A 19,664-nucleotide genomic window follows, 5' to 3' on the forward strand; every position below is an offset into this window, starting at 1 on the left:
GTAAAGATAAAAATCGAATTTTGTCTTATTAGAATTAGTCTGGCTGAAGAAAGTAACATTCAGAATTCAAAAATCCGTTAGAAAAATGATCACTATTTATCCAGCTGTTACAAAATCAAGTCTAAATCTTCTGTTAGAAAAGTCAGTTGGTAGTTGCTGATACCAATAGTTTTTTCACATCAACATACTTGACATGAAGGATGATGAAGTTTGAAAGAAAAACGTGAATTCTAATGTGGAGCTATGGCCCACATTGATTCCAACAATGATATTTTTTTTCACCAGTGTTGTTGATGAATACAGCAGTAAACTCATTACAAACATGACTTTCTGGAACTATTTGGACGCAGGAGGTTTTATTATGCTCCCAGGTCTCAGGACTCTGAGAGACTGTGTGTCATAGTAGAGTAGTCACATGTACGATTTTCTTCTACAGGAAGTGAAGGCAGCAGAGGCCCTGCCCTCTGGGGGCCAACAGGACTACTCTCTATGTACAGGGTGGAGCTGCACTGCAGAAACTGGCAACACAGGGGGGAGGTAAGTCTTAACACTTTGCTTCAGATAATTGACTTTGAAATGTCTCAGCGCTGTGACAAATGAAATGTTGTATATGAGCCAGTTTTATTCAATCCTAAAGTTTATTTGTGTTTGCAGGAGACAGCTTCATTCTAAGCACAGTCATTTAAAAAGTAAAGGATGAGAATGAGATGGTGGAATAGATTAGAAGTAGTTATAAGTAGCAATAGTTTAGAAAGCTTGCTTTGCATTGTTGACTTCTCCTTTCTTTTTTTATTTTATTGAGAACTATTTTTTTTTTTAAAGTGGATTATTTGATTTGGCTCACTTTGTGGTGACCCACCTCTGACCTGTCACTCTGCAAAGTCAGTTACCTGTCTCTTCTCAGACAGAAGCTAAACTTCTACTGACTGGTTGGTTATCTCACTCAGCCTGTTGAAGTCAGTCTGATCTGCAGCAGACTGATTATACTGTGGAGCTGATGACTGTGCCTCTGCTGTCTGTACACAGATACGTTCAGCCAGTGAATCAGCTGCATGTTGGAGCACCACTTTGACTTCTTTATTCTTGTTGTGTGCTACTCAAGGGCTTTTCTCTTTTGCTTTACAGCATGTTTGAATGTTGTGACTCTGATTGTAATTGAGCTGAATAAACTGTAACTCTTTAGGTTTTATTTTGCATAATCTGTGTAGTACAGACAATGAATTATATACAAAGTTTTGTTATCACTTTCCTCTGTTTGACCCTGCCACTGTTTTTTCCACTTCAGGATTGTCAGCTATAATGAATAACCTCAATTTGTTCCATCTATTCCACAAATGTTCAAAATCATTAATTGATTAAATTAATTGATAATTAAAAATGCATATGACACTGCACTGCAGTCACTACACACATTAAAATTCACCAAAGATTAAAACACAATAAAGCTCAGAGGCTTGCTTCCATTGTGGTCATCTTGAATAATTATTACACACAATAAAGATAAAAATAAACACCAATAGCAAGCTAAAACAATGCCGCCACATGGAAATGACAAATAAATAGCAGGCGGCAAAGTAAACTAACTAATTCTAATGGTTTGTTTTAATTCTAAAGCTTTAAGATTATAAATGAAGTATACTTTTACTCTGTAACCATATAAGGCTGTGAAACACTCAACTTCAAATGTATGTGCAGATTATTCCACTGTACCTCTGCACTACAGAGAAATGTCTTTTTTAGATAAGGCTATCAAATTGAAACGATCTGAAGTTTGTCAAACTACGTCTTGTGGTGGGAGATTATTAAGTATTTTGGCACCATAGTTCTTTTTTTACCACATATATATTTTTTCAACAATTAATGCTTCTTTTTCCCACTGTCAACCACTGAAGCTTTTTAATATGTGCAGGATTAAGATGTGTCGATAACTAAAGACTGTTCTTCTAATATAGGTGAGTCAAAGACTAAATGTCCAAACGTATTAGTTGTTGCTTTCCACATTTTGACCTTCCACCATTAAAAGGGACACAAACAACAACATTTCATTTGAATTTATGATCACATAAGTTTATTATCATCACATGATATATATACATCTATGTGAGTGAACAGCAAACATTCTAGTTTAGACAGTCTCAGAGCAGGGCAGAGAAAAATGAGGGGGGTCAATTATCTTTACAGATCTAGTAGGTGTCTTTACTCTATGTGTTTCCTCTCTTTTCGCTGTAGGCATCAGCAATGTGGCGTCTATACTTCACGCTCGCAGCACTGACCTGGTGTGTGGACTCAGTGGGAGGGTTCAGTAACGGGAAGGTGGGTGTAGCCTGTGGAGACATGGAACCTCAACACGGCCATGAGCCCAGACCAGAGCCTCCTCCATACATGGTCAGTGTGGACAAATCCACGTTCAGTCCTGGTGAAAACATCACAGGTAATGTAAGCTGTTCAACTTTCATTTTACAGGTCTACAATGGTGACCTAATCCTTTCTCCTTACTTCTTTCCTCTCCTTCATCCACAGTTTCTTTGCAAGTGGCCTCCTCTGACCCAATGTTCTTCAGGGGGTTCCTGATGGAAGCACGGGATGCTGGGAAACTGGACTCCCCCGCAGTAGGATTCTTCATCCTGACGGACCCTCATCAGTCCCAGCTGTTACAGTGTGGCCACACTCAGGTATACAGATGTTTCACCTCTTGATGATGTTTCACCTCAACTCTCTCATGAACCAGCTTGAACATTAGTAATCTTCTTAGATTGTACAGTTAACATGGGCTGGAAAACCAAAGAGGAAAGGAGGGCAAATACCTCACACTCATAGGGCCCCTTCTCATATCTGTCTCGTAAAGGTGACTTCAGACCATGTTTTGTGCGTACGCAGCAGTTCTAAATGAGGCCCCTGATTTACTGCCAAGTTGAAATGATAAATCTGATTATTTTTTATGTCTTCTGTCTGTGTTGTATTGGAGGCCTGTGTAAAGACATGGTACTTAATTACACTTTAGTTTAACCAAACTGCTTCAATCAGGTGGTCAATAGGGGCCCACCAACCTCATGGGGGTTATTCTGGCCATGCATCTATGTAAGATGTGGTTTCACAAAGTATTCAGACCAATATACTGCACACTTTATTGTTAATTGATATATATATAAATATATTTTGCCCCTTGATCTACACCAAGTAAACTTTAATGAACCAAAAAACATATATCTTTTGATTAATTTTGCTGATTTAATCAAACATTTTAAGGGAATTCTCCTTTAATAAAAAATATGAAATTGTTAAATTTAGTTTGTTACAATTAAACACAATAAATTGTACAAAAGTGAAAAGGTTTGGAATCTTTCTGAAGACTAGGTACAGCATGGCTGGGCAAACATACAAAACCAATTTGTTCTCAAATAATGTCTGAGACAATTATTTACCTCAGCTGCAAAGATGACTAGGCCTTTGTTGGACACCTAATCTGCAGATGTTTCCACAACACAAATTTCATAAGCACAACAAAACAGTTGTGTTACCACCCTGCTGTCAGCAATCACTGTTCAGCTACAATAACTACAACACAGAGATATTTTAGTTTGAAAGCCAGCCAGGAAAGGTGGGGATTTGTGCCCTCTGAACAACTGCGAGTGAAACATGTGCAAAAAGGTCTGAATTCAATAAACTGAATTAGAGATCATAACTGAATAGACTACTTCATAATAATTAAGTAGTCAACAGATAGTAATATTTTCTATAACAGTTATTGAAAAACATGAGCAAAAAAGCCTCCTTGTTGTCTGAAATGCATAAATCCTATTGGACTCTTCAGGGTCTTGTCTCCATGTCTCCCTGCTGCTGCACCGCCTGCTTCCCCCTGCAGTGTACACGCTGCTCTTCCCCTCCTATAGCACATCATTATTACTTACTGAATGTAGGCATGAGCTAAACCATGACCTAAGAAGCTGCCAGTCCTGGCAGGCCACCTCAGTGGGGATCAACATGATGTGTTTAATGAGCTTGTTCTTTCTGTGTGTATGCTGCTGTGAATCCCTATCATTTAAAGGGATCTGGGGTGAGCCACACGAGAAACACAAAAAAGACCCAGGTCCAGGCAGTGTGGGAGTCACCAGAGAAGCCTCCACAGAGAGTCCAGTTTCTGTGAGTATGCATGACACTGCAGGTTGATATCCGGAGCCACCCACACAGGGCTGTCCAGCAGACAGTATTCAAATTCACTGACAGGTCTTGTTATACAGATTTCTAAAGATGAGATATATTTCAGTATGTCAAGGTGGGTTTAATTTGTTGTTGCAGTGTGACAGTGGTACATGGCTATAAGATTTACTGGGTGAAGATTGCAGGTCCTGTGGTGTCACTGAGAGGGATGACTGCTGCTCCAACCACAGCAGTATCTCCTCAAGCCACCAGCCCCACTGCTCTGTCCACACAGGTCAGTATCTCACCCACAGAGGGGAGACAAAGAATCCAAAGTATAGCCTCATAAATAACATGTTTACAGGTTTACAGATATATGTTTGGGAGATTTCTACATTAACATCTGTGAATGGAATTAAGTTTTCCAGAAACCCTGTCTCTGTTAATTTAGATCCAACACAGACCTTAGGGGAAGGTTTGCACTTCATCCCGAATAACAAGACCCTTGCCATTCAGAGTAAGAATAGCATATCTAAACTGTTATCTTCTTCCCTCTCCTCAGTTTAGTTCAGTGGGGTGTGGCCACAGTAAATCGTGCCTCAGAGACCCAGTGGGCTGTGACCCAGAGTCAGATCCCCACTGTTTCTTCCTGTCGTTTACCACTGATGAAGCAGGACGGAGTGTGATGTTTGAACTTAGTGGGCCTACTGAGGGTTACGTGTCCTTTGCCCTGTCCCACGATAAATGGATGGTGAGTTTTACTTATCATGACATTTACTTTTCAATCTCAAGAGTCACTTATCATTAAATAACCCCCGAAAGTAAAAATTATTTCAATTTAAACAACCAAAAATCCCAGGTTTATCAATGATAAAGTATGATGTGTGATGGGCGGAAAGAAGGAAATCATTAGAGTCTATCTTTTGCTTGAAATCTGAGCACTAATCAGCGATTTCAAATCTTTCACCCTGTTTACCTTAAATTACATGTTCAGAACTGCTGGCATTTAATTCCCTAAGTAACTTCCTTCCTGGCAACAAATGTTTTTCCTTCATATCAATACAGTATCAGAATGTGTTGAGACTTGACTTTAGGTTTACGTGCTGCCCTGAAGCTTTATACTTAAATGATAAAACAAATTGTTCACCTATACTGTTGATGTGAAGACACTGAAACCCAGTTGGATGATTGTACAGTTGAAAAAACAACTTGTGTAAAGTGGTGTCACTGTGTACAGTATATTTAGGAATCAATGTTTTAGTTTCTATTTATTATTTATAAAAAAAATTACTTGATGTATATTTATTTGACAAAAAAACAATTTGGGTGTCCATATGTCCTTTATTTTGTAAATATCAAAACATTTGGTGTGTTAATATCTTGCAGATGTACAGCATTTCCTATATAGAAATTCCATACAATAAATTTGAATGAGCAAAATGATCCTGAATGAAAGATAGTAAAGGCTAATTTATGATTTCTATTAACATAATGAGCAAATGTTATTAATTTACACATTTTGCAAAACACTCTTAAGGACATACAAGGACAGATTGTTTTAGATCAGGTCATATGCATTTTTAAGGGTTAGGGTTAGGGTTATGAGTTTTGAGTAGTTTATGGAATGTCCCTGGGGATGTGGCATTGAAATTCTGTATTGGAAGAGCCTTCTAGAGGGTGGGGGCCACCACGCTTAAAGCTCTGTCTCCAAAAGTCTGTAGTCTGGTGGGGATGGTGAGCAGACTCAAAGGATGATAGTTTGGTTTAATGCAGAAACATTTCAGTGACTTCAGCCTCAACCAAAGTGCTTCTATAAACGAACCTGGCCTCTAGTGTGACAGTCGTGCATTTTTTACTCCCAACATCCATCCTGACTGTCTCCTTTAAAGGGATAGTTCACCCAGGAATGAAAATGTACTCATTATCTACTCACCCCGATGGAGGGGTGAGTGAAGTGTTTGAGTCCACAAAACACTTTTGGAGTTTCAGGGGTAAACAGCGTTGCAGCCGAAATCCAATACAATTGAAGAAATTAGTGATATATCTTCAGACGTAATAAACCAACAGAAACAACATAACATGCCTCCATACTGCTCCTGTGGTGTCATCAAAGTATCTGCAAGCCCTGACATTCATATTTGACTCAAAACAAACCAATTTTTCACTGTGTTTTAAGCTTAAATGTCCACCAGAAGTGGCTAAGCTAGTGGATTTAGGCTTTAAACACGATGTAAATTAAGCCGTTTCGAGTGGAATTTGAATGCCGGGTCTTCCGGACACTTGGATGACACCACACGAGCAGTATGGAGGCATGTTGTGTTTTTTCTGTTGTTTTATTATGTCTGAAGATAGGTCACTAATGTCTTGAATTATATTTGATTTGGCTGCTACGCTGTTTACCCCTAAAACTCCAAAAGTGTTTTGTGGACTCAAACACTTCACCCACCCCTCCATCAGCATAGGGGTGAGTAGATAATTGTCGAATTTAGATTCCTGGGTGAACTATCCCTTTAATGTCTGTGCTGCAGTTAATCAAAATGCTTCATTGATTTTAAACCAGCATTTTAACATAATCTAGCCAATTATTATTTTGCCACCACAACATCACTGTCAAAACAGTCAAAACATATGAATTGAATTTATGGGAGATAAGGCTGCCTGTGGCGAACACAACAACTTTAAGGTACTGACAGCAATGAGCTGTAAATTAATATCAGTGTGTGTACTAAATATTTCTACCCTTGTAGGGGAATGATGACGTCTATCTCTGCGAGAATGATAGAGGCAGTGTTACCATCAGTGCTGGATATGTCTCTGGACGAACTCACCCTGAGCTGGCAGCAGAGGTATACACTGACTGATCATCACCACACAGTGTCAGTGGCTGTACTGTTGTAACCATCAGTTTTCAGTGCTAACCTCTCTGTTTCCAGGAGGCTCTGTGGGGGCGGGCCTGGAGGCTGGTCGATGGAGTCATCCAGTGTCGTTTCCACAGAAGCATCCACCTACATAACAGATTCAACTTAAACCAGAGCTACTTCCTGTTTCTGGCGCATGGTAGATCTCACAATGGTAAGACAGTGGGAAACAGTGAACAGTATTTAATAAACTAGTACGGTACCTGTCCTAAACCCGCCTGTTTGGAAGGGCTGTTTGCTTGGTCTGAGGTAATGCTCTGGACCTGCTCCAAATTTATCCCACAGGCCTACAATATACTGTTACATTTATTTTTACATGTCTATGGTGCAGAGTGACATTATAAAACTTTGCATTCATCCTACCTGGTTTATCTGCACAGAACATTTTGTAGTCAATGTTTTTCATAAAATGAAACTGAATTTACTTTATTATTGTTCATGTGTGAGGCTTATATATCTATATATCTATATACATATATAGATATATAGATATATATGTGTGTGTTTGAATGATTTACTAAACAGCTGTTGTTTTTTCACATTGTGTGTAAGCAAGTTCCAAAATCTGTTAAGTAACAGACACGATTTTCACAAAATTAAAACTTCGTAATTTCGGCTGGTGATCCTGCAACTATCCCTCAAGTGTTTTAACATCGGATGAATATGACAGGTTTTCTAAAATTGACTTCTACCTTAGGCCATGAACCTCAATCCTCTCTTGTATATAAGCCAAGTAGTGTGACCTGTGTTTATTCACTGAAATCAGGAGTAGGGCAGCAGATCTAATGTAGATGCTGTAGGTTAAGAAAGCCCTTTGACTATTTCAGGTTCACCATTGACCTGCTGAAAGTTGTTAATTTGAGTTTCATGCTCCCAACTTCTTATGTGTCTGCTGAGTTTGATTCTGTTTTATTAATGGAAACACTTTGAAGGCTGTGGTGAGTTTTTTTTCTCTCACCTCGGGTGATGTGTATTTTAATCTGACGCTTCAAACCTTCAGTGGGAATACTTTTATGACTCAGTTGGCTGAGAATAGCATAGTTTCCTCTTCAATTACTGCTGGAAAAAACAGTGGATTCCATAAGGTTGTCTAAACTTTGTGCAGAGTGCATTTTGGTAAAACGTTGTCCTCCATAGGTTTGATCTACAAGCACCATCATCAGCCTCTCATCTCCACCATTCAGAAGGTGATTACTGGACCTCCGGAGGATCTAAGTGGCTCGCGCTCCCCCCTGCTGATCAAGTTCCATGGTTAGTTCCACTACAGTCTAAAATCGGAAGATTTCAGAAAGACTGCTGTGTTCATTTCATCTCAGAGTAGCGCAAAGCTGGACAAACCAAAGCAACATCAAGCCATTTTGTGTTCTGTAGTATATTAGTCACAGTAACTCTGTCATGTACTGATGCTGATACAAATGTCTGTCATGTTGAACTACTGAATAAAACATTATAACCTGTCATCGCCCTGTTTCCGTTCACACTGTGATAGAGATGGCTGTCATGATCAGAAGTTCTGCAGTGGTGTTCTTTTTATTAAATCTGTGACAACATCACAGAACCTTACTCCATGTGGTATCACTGTAGCGCCAACATGTGGTCACATTTTTGCACACATCATCTACAGTGTACCTACTGTGTACGTTGGGTATGTGCGTAGGCTATGTAAGCTAAGCTAAGATTCCAGAATAATAAATTAACATAAAAGTGAAAATCTAAATATGATATAATAAATCTCCAAGAACAAATGCAATATGAAGACTTTCCACAAACAAACAAGAACTTTGACCAATACTGAATAAAACAGACATGTACATTATTCCTAATAGGTCTGAAGCAGACAGAGACTAGCTCATGAATCTCCCCTCCTTCCACCAAATATCTACAGATCATCACCTGTGATCTGTCCTCAGGTGTGTTCATGCTGACTGTCTGGATGTGGATAGTGAGCACAGCCGCCCTCATTGCTCGCCACTACAAAGACTTTTGGCCCGACACAACAGTGCTGGGACAAAGGCTCTGGTTTCAGGTGAGAACTCCAGCGTATCTGTCTTTCAAACACTCTATATGCTCTGAAATATGCTCTAAATTGAATCGACAGAAACATACACATTAATCTTCACAATAATATTCTTAGTGTGCTACTGTCTGTCTTCCATGGACATGACTAAACAGTCATTCCAGTTAGAATTTAAATAGTCCTTCTCTCTTCATCTCCTTGTCTTTGCAGCTCCATCGAACCATGATGGTCTTGGCTGTCGTCCTAACTAGTGCAGCCTTCACTCTGCCTTTCATATACAGGAGGGGATGGAGTAAGGTAAGTGTGTGTGTGTGTGTGTGTGTGTGTGTGTGTGTGTGTGTGTGTGTGTGTGTGTGTGTGTGTGTGTGTGTGTGTGTGTGTGTGTGTGTGTGTGTGTGTGTGTGTGTGTGTGACCATACCCCCTCCATCTTGTCCATCTGTCCCTCCATCTGTTTAAGTGGCTCTTAGCATTTAAAAATCTTTTGCTGTCTATCTTTGTCAGTCCCACCACACTTTTCTACACAACTTGTGTTGGCGGTAGTCAGTCTATATATAGATATATATATATCTATATATAGATATATATATATATACCTTGTAGCAGAACCTCTTCATGGCATTTTTTGTGACCTTTTTTCTCCATCAGTGTTGTCTGGAAGAGGCTTTCAGACCAATGGTACACTCACACATACACATTCAAAGATGGAGCAATATTCAGCTCTGATTTTCTCACATTCTCACACTGAAACACAATTAATTTCACAGGCAATGTGCTTTCACACGTTCTTTTCCATTCACAATGAATGGCAGCCTAACGCTCTGCTCTGTTTGAGTCGGCATGTGTGAAATTGGATGAATAAATGTTTTTTTCAGCTGTGGAGTGAGTCACCTTCACAGAACATTTAGCAAATATTCTTTTATTTTCGATTTCAGAAAGACTGCTAAGACATACCATAATGATGTATTCACTATATTGTCCAGGTAGCATACTGCTCTGTGAGGTTGTACTTATGCATATCAGTGTTTTAAACTAAAGGCTAACATGTTCACCTGAAAACACTTTTACCAAGGTAGTCATCTTAGTGGAGTATGTTAGCATGCAAACATTGCTAATTAGCTTGAAAAATAAAGTAGATGCTAATGGAAATGGTATCACTAGTAATGGTCAGTGTTGGACATATTAGCATTATAATCTTTTTATCTAGTTGGCACTAGATGAAAAGTTAAGTGGAGTAAAGTTATTACATCTCATCCTGAGGGGAACATGAATGTTAAAAATTATTCTATGGCTTTGTCTATCAATTCACTTTGATTTCTTAGTCTGTGATAGTATTGTCCGAGTGCCATCAATGTATGATTATCATGATAATGTGATTTAACTGATATGATATCATTATAATGTATCATTTTTATCTTTGATAAGTTAGTCACAAGTCTTTCTTCATTAAAACTGTTTCCCTTGAGGAAGTAGAAGTAAGTAAATAAGCTTTTTCTGCCGTGATTGACGTTGTGGTCAACACTGTGAGCTGCACTGGGGTGTGTATGTGTGTGAATGACTCAGCCGTAATAATCACATGCTGTTCTGTGGTGTGAGTGACAGAGTGTTGAGTCCATCCAAGCATTTGTTCACCCTGACTCACCACAGAGGCTGCAGCTTTCAGGACAGACACCAACACAATAAGGATACTAATAAATATGTAATAAATCTTATCTTATATAACACACACACACACACACACACACACACACACACACACACACACACACACACACACACACACACACACACACACAGAGTTGACAGAAACTAAACATTTTATGCAGTAAAATGTAAAAGATTGATTCAAGTTCTGATCTGTTATCTTACAAACACAGTAAGTGAGACATGTTTTACAGAAACACAGCGTACTGGTTTCAGGCTTTAGTGAATTATGTTGTCTGTAGTCTGCATGATGATGATTTTAGTTTGAATCTGGAGCCACCCCCCCTCTGCCACTGTCAGGCAGAGTCATGGCAGCAGAAAGGGAGAGGTTCTCACTCACGTCTCATGTCGCTATCCTATAAACAATCTAGTTTTCATGTCAGATTCTCCAAACCATGTTTTATAAAGTAATTATTATGATTATTATTATGTTATGGGGCTCCATGTGGAAACACATGATCAATATGTTTCTCCACATGATAGCCTATTTTATCCATTGTTTACACTTAAGGTTAATTTAGTCCCTGACCCCTGCTTTGAGTGAATGTTTATCCTTAATTTTCTAATCTAAAATTCACATTATATCAATCAGCATGAAATAATAGGAAATTGGCTGAAGTGGGAAACATGGAGGACAACTATAAACCTGAGGAAAACCCTATTGAATAGGGAAATGCAGTGCTGACAATTAAAGTGCCGAAAATGAGAATGGAATGCTTCACATTCTAAAGTAATAGAGAAGACAGTAGCTGCAAGTACAAGGCTAAAACAGACCTGAAACATAAAGATGTTAATATTTTCCGCTCCTTGATGTAGATGCTGTATATTCTCCTGTTTTGTGCAGTGGCCTGTAGGTGTCTGTCTTTCCCCATCACAGGCCGTCCGAACATAATGACTGAAGGTCCACCAGTGAATCATAACTCAATTATTTGAAAAGATACTGATGAAAGATGTTGTTCTATCCTCACTCATGTCACACTTATGTACAGATAAAGTGTGTAGTTATTTGACTCTGTAGCTGTTCCCCTCCGCTTGATCTAGTGGCTGTTGTCCCAGGCTTATGACATCTAGTCTGAAAAAAGAACAAATAAGATGCAAACTGGCTCATGTACACATGTGAAATGTAGTTTTATTTAAAAAAAGGATTCTGCTCGTATCCTCTCATGATCAACAACTTCCACACTGTATCTAACTGAATATTATAATTCCTACCAATGCTGTTCAGTTATGTTTAGTGAAGGATTCCAGGACATTTATGGCACTCACTTATGACATTTTAATATGTATTAAATGTATTACAATATTATTTCCATGCATAGGTTTTTATATCAGAATTACCATTATTAAATTGTTAGCTGCTAAATTTTACTTAACTTTACTTTCTTTCTAAAGTTGCATGCTAAATGAGAAGTCATGAGAAGGTATAAATCTTACTCTGTAAGTGGATTTCTGAGGTCTCAGAATGTAGTTATCTCAGTGAAGGGACAGCGCGTGCACTTCTAACACATGGTTAAGGAGAAAATAACAACATAAATAAGGTTTACGTCAATAGGATGGCAATGCTTATCATGATAGTAAATGCTCTGTATTTAGATAGCGCTTAGTTTGTGATGTTTTTAATAGAAAAAGAAATGTGCTGCCCATAGATACACTGTATAAATGTGTGTGTGAATGGGTGAAATGGGCAAAATACTGAACTGTAAATCGCTCACACAGGGTCACAGGCAAGTGGAATGGGGCAGACTGGGATCAGATCCCTGACCTTCTGTCTAATGGACCTGCTCTACCCCCTTAGCCACGGCCGCCTCACATCATGATGCTAATAATATAAGGATTAAAAACATATGCAAATACACATTGAAAACCACAATGCACAGGTTCCTTCCAGGAGGGTGTGGAGAGTAGTGTGGGTGTCACCCCAAATAAAAAAATAAAAAAATGAAAATTCACTCATTCTCTACTCACCACCAATGCCGATGGAGAGGTGGGTGAAGTGTTTGAGACACTCCAGAAATTCCTAAAGTGCTTTGTGGATTCGAACACTTCACCCACCCCCCCACCACTTCCTGCTTCATATTTGACCTAGTGTACTCATTGCAGTGGTGAGCACACAATTTACCTGTGCAGTGAGGAACTATTATCAACATTTCAGGTTTTCTCACTGTCAGTTTGGCCTCCCATTAAAGTGATCCTCCAACTGATAAACCAAAGACTTGTAAACGACCTGGCTGATGAGATTTTATTTCATTGAAATTTCATGTAATCACAACTGATAGCTATGGTTGTCAAAGAACACGAGTTTATTAAATGAATACCAATCCTAAGAATACAACAGCAGAAGTGATTGTAAATGAGAAGATACAGTTAATGTGTTTCTGATTATTTTCTTACCAGCATAGTAGAACATTTCCCCAGTGGGCCACAGAATATCCCTGCAGCTCCTCTTCCTCTGTGTTTTCTCTTGTCTTCGCTTTCCTCCCAGGGTGCAGGCTCTCACCCTTACATAGGCTGCGCCGTCATGGCTCTGTCTATCATCCAACCAATAATGGCCATTCTCAGACCAGTTCCAGAATCCCCCAGGTAAGACCTGAAACCAGGTTTAAATAACTCCCTAACTTGCACATCACTGTCCTGTGAAAAGCAGCAGTAGTACTTCTTCACCCATGTGAATTGAAATCATGCCAGGACCGGTCTCTTCTCCTCTCTCTCTACATTGGCAGGAGGATCATCTTCAGATGGCTTCACTTTGGAGCAGGCACTGCTGCCCAGATACTTGCCAGTAAGAAGACTAGTTAGAAAAGATTTTATTCTGGAGAAATTAAATGAAATTGCTGCTGCTCGATGATGACTTGAGGACCATGAGTTATTACTTATACACTTTAGTTGTTTTGAATGGCAGTTATTTCAAAATATGTAATGCCAGTGTCCTAGACCTCCAGTTGTAAATGCATAGAATATAAACTGTTAACATGTATACTATAATTCAAGGCAACTAATTATTTAGTTAAGAAGAAACAAATTTTGTTTGAGTGAAAGCAAAAATTCAAAATAACTGCTTGAAATTGTTTAATCAATAAAAGAAACAAAACGTGAATGACTATATCAATATTTTTTTGAAGCACAGACTGTGCAGTAAAGCACAATGTACTGTGTGCCCCATGATCTACGTGGTTTTCTTTCACGATGGCTGAGGTTGAAATTCAAGCACTGACTGGTCCTCTCTCTCCCTCCCAGCAGTGTGTGTATTCCTGGGTGCTGCTCAGCAGGCGCTGCTGTTACCCAGTCCCTGGTCTCCTGCAGTGCTGACTGGATGGCTGCTGTGGATCATGATGGTAGACCTGCTGCTACTAATCCACCAGTGCGGACTCAGAGGTATAGGCAATACAGACCCGTATTATTGGATGAATGACATTAAACTGCTTTCAGACATGCACTTAATGGAAGGGTTGCATGTGTGAACGCAAATGCCTGAGTGAGAGCCTCCTGACTTTCTCCGGCCAGTCCCCTAGTAAAAGGTCTGCAGAATGTCCGATGGAATCGATGTGAGAATAAACAGGAGAACCTCTACACTCTAATGAAAAAAACACAACACAAATCTCCACATGAAAAACCGGTGCCATACACAGAAAACACCAACCAAGATGTCAAGAGAGCTTTTGGTAAAAAGAGCCTACGTGTTGATGTGCTGCAAACAAAAACACATCATCTCTGCAGCATAATTACTACATTACATTTTCCTTTAGCCTGCTGCACCCCCCCTCACCTGAACGCTCCGGAGATTTCTGTGTTGTTGTGAACACTTCGAAGTGGAGAACCTCTTGCTGCGATGTACATGTGTGAAACTCAGGGCATCCTCCGTTAGTCATGTCTGGAAACGGCTTTAGCTTTCTCTTTTGATAGCTGTGCAATTCGGATTAGTTCTTAACGCCTGGAGACGTGGAACAGTAGTTATTACCTATTTGTTTCAATTAGCAGCCAGTGCTGCTGCTGCCTGCAGCGAGAGAATCAATCAATTGTTCTGTTCTAAAGCATTATGACTAAAGCCCTGAAAAGATATTAGACTGTGTGTGTGTAAGTGTGTAAGTGTGTGTGTGTGTGTGTGTGTGTGTGTGTGTGTGTGTGTGTGTGTGTGTGTGTGTGTGTGTGTGTGTATGTGTACATCACGGGTGGGTGTTTTTATGTGGGTGTGAATGAATGAGAAGGTGAACTAGCTTGGAAATATCATCCATCTGCAGGATCTGTCTTAATGAAAGACGTAACATTAACTCTTTGGGCCTCATTCACCAACCATTGTTAAGATGAAATTTCTTCTCAAAACCCTCTTGCGCCGTTTTTGCAAAGATTCTGACATTCACCGATGTTTCTTTATCTGGCATTTGTTCTTATGTAAGAATAGTATCTATGCACACTGAAGAGCCCTCTTACGCACACTTGACAAGCACTGAGTTGGACCTGAACCCAAATATGATTTAAAACATTTGATCTGAACCTTGCCAAGCGTGTCAGGATGGATCCCGTCAGGCTCAGATCGAGTATCCGAGACAGCAGAGCTAAGGCTGTTCTTTTACTATGCAGTGATGTTCCAGTTCTCTACATAGCAATGTTCTTGGTATAGCTGTATTTGAACTAAGATATATTGGTTTTAGTGTTCTGTACTTAGCAAACATGTCTGACTAAAAATCACATATGTATCCACAGGCAACTGCAGCAGTGATGATAAAGAGAATATTTCATTTGCTCAGCTTGACAGATTGCAGCATGGAGAGGTCAGATACGCCTTCATTTATTATTTCTAAATTGTTATACCTTCCTCTTTTTTATTGATTCTTCACTGTCACTTCTTTCAGATTTCCAAAGTCAAGAAGATGGTGTTAGTTGTGTTCCTGATAGGAAATACTGGGTTTCTGGCTGCATTTATAAAAACTATTGCAAGTTTATAATTATTAGACAAAGGATCGCCATACAGGCTATGTTGTAATTGTTGTGTGATTGAGTGTTATTAAGTCATGGCTTTATTGATGTTATTGGTATTGATATTTGATAGTTTGGGTGAAAATAATTCATTTCAAAATTAAATTCTTTGTCAAGTCTTGTGTATCATCGCAGTATCCAAAACTGTTAAACTATGTAACAGTGATTCCATCATTCAAATTGAACAATTTCACTCATGCATTAATTAATAGTTTCTCCTAAAGCAGGAGATTCTGCATCTACTTTTGTTATTATGATGTGTCAGTGATGACATGTAACAGCTGTTGTTCACCCTGACAAGCGCTAAACAACGTGTTAGTATACTGTTTTATTTCATTTATGTTTTATTGCAAATAAAAAAATATTATATACATCGTGATAAAGTATTTCTTTTATTTATTTATGAAATCTCTCACAGGTCTGATCACACTGTCTTTTATGGCCCCAGAGGCCAGGTGGTCCTGATCTCACAGTGTGAAATAAAGCATAAGGGTACTCCTTTATTATGATTTTGGTGAACTGGTGAATTTTTGTGTTGTGCGACCTGCAGGTAAAAATGTCCATACTGACACATAGGTCTGTGACCAGATATTTAAATTCCAGTTCTAAATGGCAAAGAATTAGTTTTAAAAAATCCTTTTCATCATCACAGTTATATGTTACTCACACACAGAGTCCAATGAAATAAATGATTATTACATTCACCAAAGATGAGACATTTCCATTTAGGAGAATTTAGCAGCTTTCTCCCGTGTCACTGTCTGGATACAATGTTATCTAAGCACACAAGTAAACAGCATGTTGTGTAGTCTTAGGGCCATGTTGGAAAATAAAAAATTCAGGGATAATGTGGTAATATCACCAGAGTAAAAGAAAGAAATAATTTGTCATTTTACAAGAATAAGTTTGAAGGAGGCGCATGGAGCATTTGTTCAGTTATACTTTAGTTTAACAAATTACGTAGTGCTTAATATTTTTGGTACATCAGCACCACATTATCATAAGTATCAGACCTTGAAAAATATTGTGTGAGAAAAAAGGAGGAGGAAATGTTTGTCCAGCCTGGGTTCTGCAAATTCTTGATTCTAATGAAATAGCATTTTCTTTTTCATAATATTACAACTTTACTATCCGATATTCAGATATTTTTTTTTTATCAACAAGGCTCTAATACTCCATCCTACCAAATAAAGGAAGCTAGCCAACATTCTTCTTAAACACCTTTTATTGTTGCACTAATTTCTTTAATACTTGCATGAGGAAAACAAAATGAAAATCCCCTGCATAATAAACCACAAAAATCCAGGCAGGGGCTTTTCACAGAATATTTAAACATCAGCAAGTAATCTTTGAGATTTGTAAGCTATACTTTAACCATGAAGCATACAAACATGACATGTAAAACAATGCTATTTAAGGTCAGTTATCTGAAGTAAAGTACCAAGCTCTAACTAGATGCTTTTCAGAGTAGCTGGAAATATCAAGGCTTCGGGAATAATGATAAACATTCCTTTATTGAAAATGAGCAGATACCAGATAGTAAAAAAACTTCTGTTTTTTGTCATGCTATTCACATTAAAGTGAAACACAATGCTTTAAAAAAGAAAAACCTGCCTAAAAATGTCCCGTTACATAAAAGTTGAAAGAATTGAAGTATATGTAAGTGTTGTCTCAATCTATATGAGTAAACATTCATTCATAGAACTTTTGTATAAAGAATAAAATACTTTCATGTGTTCTATTAATTGAAATTTCCAGAGCATTTCAGTTAATGGGAGTCAACATTCTGTGAAGTCTTATTGGTTCTCTAGCACTTAGTGCAGTGGCAGCACTGTCACAAATACCAGTGCATATTGGATTGTCCCACGTTTTACAGAATAATGTGGAGCTTGTACAGATAGACTATTCAAATGGTCTTAAATAGAGACAGGTAGGGTGGGGAAGTGACAAAACTGAAATGCACATATATATTTATTCTCACTAAAACATGTATTGTAGTATTTGTGTGAGTAAAGGTATGGGTATAATATGTTCAGTATATTGTGCAGATTTTTGTTAATCCAGCTCACCCTGAAATCATTTGCAGCAAAAAACATGTACCAAAATGCAATTAATTTACACTGAGCAATGTAGCATTGGTTTTATCAAGACATACAATAACATCAAAATATGTTTTCAAATCCGATTTACATTTATAATGTCCAGAAAGGTTAAGCAAAGAGTGGACTCAACAATACAGTAGTCTAACATTTAGGCATCTTAGCATACAGCTGTCTGGCAAAAACCTTCGGTTTACTGTCAGCAAATAATGTAATAATAATCATCTTTTATATAAAGTAAATTCTTCTTCAAGTGAGTATCAATACAATAGCCACATGCCATATTATATTGTGTTTTATGTTATATATTGTGTTATATATTATATTATAAGTTTTGGGTTTATGTAATCATTCTTTGTGAACATATTGGTCATCACAACGTTTCTGAGTAATGGGATTCAAAATCCATTTTTTGGGGTAATAAAAAAGTATTATAATTTCTAAAGTGAAACTGAACCTAATATGAGGCTAATCTCTCTGGTTTTCTGGCTAAGCCGCAGCAGAGAGATACTTCTGGAGCCTGAAGTTACAGGTAGGTTTGTTGTTGGTGATATATCAAAGTAGAGGCAGGCATTGATTGGCCATCACTGCGGACCCACCCACTACAGATGATTCCAACATTTGGAACATTGGAAAATTGGAGGCGACCACATCTTCTCCTGGCCAAAACTTCAGTCATAGAGATTTGATTAAAGGTTTTCACTGTAAAAGCTATAATGAATCCACCGTACACTTTCAGCCCAGCACCAAACAATTCAGTGACTTCTATGTTATTGATTAGGCAAATGTTTACCATACCATAACCATAAGATGCAAGATCTCATAGAGAAAAGTGCTGCAAATAGATGCACTGTATGAATGTGTGTGTGAATGGGTAAATTGCGCATTGAGTGGACATCAAGACTAGAAAAGCGCTTTCTAAATACTGACCATTTATCATAACAATATACCAATGTATTGTTCGTAGTTATTTTCTGCTGCCCCAAGTGACCCCAAGAATCAATAATACCATTTCATCTCAACCCAACAATAGCCCTTACTCCAAACAGACATCTAGTTGGCTTCAAACTATAAAAATAACATCAATTAAGGGCTACTCTGCAGAAACTCCAACACAAAGTGGATACAATAAAGACAGTATTATAGTCACAAGAAACTTAAACTCAATTGACTTGTCTGGGTCACATTGCTGAAGCCTCATAGTTTTACAGTTTCAGCTGTACGTTATGATTTCAACGACCAACAGCTCTTTCAATATATATATGGCATGTGAGTACTGTGTTAAGCTTATAAAAGCCCAATAGGGAGTAACAAATCTTTTTTCTTCCGGTCAAAGTCTTTTTTAAGTTCTGAACTCCTGGATCCAGTCAATAGGCAAGGAATGATCGACAAAGAGGCATACAGTTATTGAATATTATTGCATTATACATAATTACCTGGGTTTGTCTCAGTGGCTATATCATTTTAATTCCTACAAAGATGAGAGTATTATTCTATTTATACCACTTGCCACAATTTAAAATATTAGTATTGTTTTCATAATAATTTTGTTTAAATGGCAAGTGTTTGTTGGCACAGTTGTAGTCACTCTTTTAATAAACATTACTTTACCCCTACAACAATAGCAGAAGCTGCAGCCTATACGAGCTGAAACCAGCAGCCTTCCGGGTGTGAGTGTTGATTCAGACATGATGAGGACATGTCAGAACTGGGTGGGTTTCGAAAAATAATGTACACCCTCTGTCCAGAATCAAGTGCTATCCATGTCCACGTATCTTTAAACTGTCCATACTGCATGATTTAGTGTCTTGCTATTTTTG

General features: G+C 38.3%; 1 protein-coding gene across 7 annotated transcripts; it reads left to right on the forward strand.

The window, feature by feature from the left end:
• The first annotated feature begins 481 nt into the window (after window positions 1-481).
• frrs1b (ferric-chelate reductase 1b) lies at window positions 482-16,100 on the forward strand. Of its 7 annotated transcripts, none has more exons than XM_034571813.1 (16): window positions 482-537; window positions 2,230-2,431; window positions 2,521-2,672; window positions 4,046-4,140; window positions 4,297-4,432; window positions 4,700-4,888; window positions 6,885-6,983; window positions 7,071-7,209; window positions 8,193-8,306; window positions 8,966-9,081; window positions 9,283-9,369; window positions 13,257-13,354; window positions 13,495-13,553; window positions 14,009-14,106; window positions 15,473-15,540; window positions 15,622-16,100. In XM_034571813.1, exons 1-16 carry the CDS (start codon window positions 490-492, stop codon window positions 15,647-15,649), a joined length of 1,728 nt encoding a protein of 575 aa, XP_034427704.1. In that variant the 5' UTR covers window positions 482-489; the 3' UTR covers window positions 15,650-16,100. The 7 variants fall into 7 exon arrangements, with proteins under 7 accessions (XP_034427704.1, XP_034427700.1, XP_034427699.1 ...); XM_034571809.1 differs by having other exon boundaries at window positions 14,012-14,146; XM_034571808.1 differs by having other exon boundaries at window positions 14,009-14,146; window positions 15,622-16,099.
• Window positions 16,101-19,664: the final 3,564 nt, after the last annotated feature.

The sequence above is a fragment of the Hippoglossus hippoglossus genome, chromosome 20, assembly GCF_009819705.1.
Source record: "Hippoglossus hippoglossus isolate fHipHip1 chromosome 20, fHipHip1.pri, whole genome shotgun sequence".
NCBI classification, from domain to species: domain Eukaryota; kingdom Metazoa; phylum Chordata; class Actinopteri; order Pleuronectiformes; family Pleuronectidae; genus Hippoglossus; species Hippoglossus hippoglossus.

What these genes read in the sequence shown, in the direction of transcription:
- frrs1b (XM_034571808.1), top strand. Translation starts at nt 490, where the DNA reads ATGTACAGGGTGGAGCTGCACTGCAGAAACTGGCAACACAGGGGGGAG. An exon ending in ACAGGAGGGGATGGAGTAAG is followed by an intron (nt 9,370 to 13,256) that starts GTAAGTGTGTGT and finishes CTTTCCTCCCAG; the next exon opens with GGTGCAGGCTCTCACCCTTA. An exon ending in TGCTGCCCAGATACTTGCCA is followed by an intron (nt 13,554 to 14,008) that starts GTAAGAAGACTA and finishes TCTCCCTCCCAG; the next exon opens with CAGTGTGTGTATTCCTGGGT.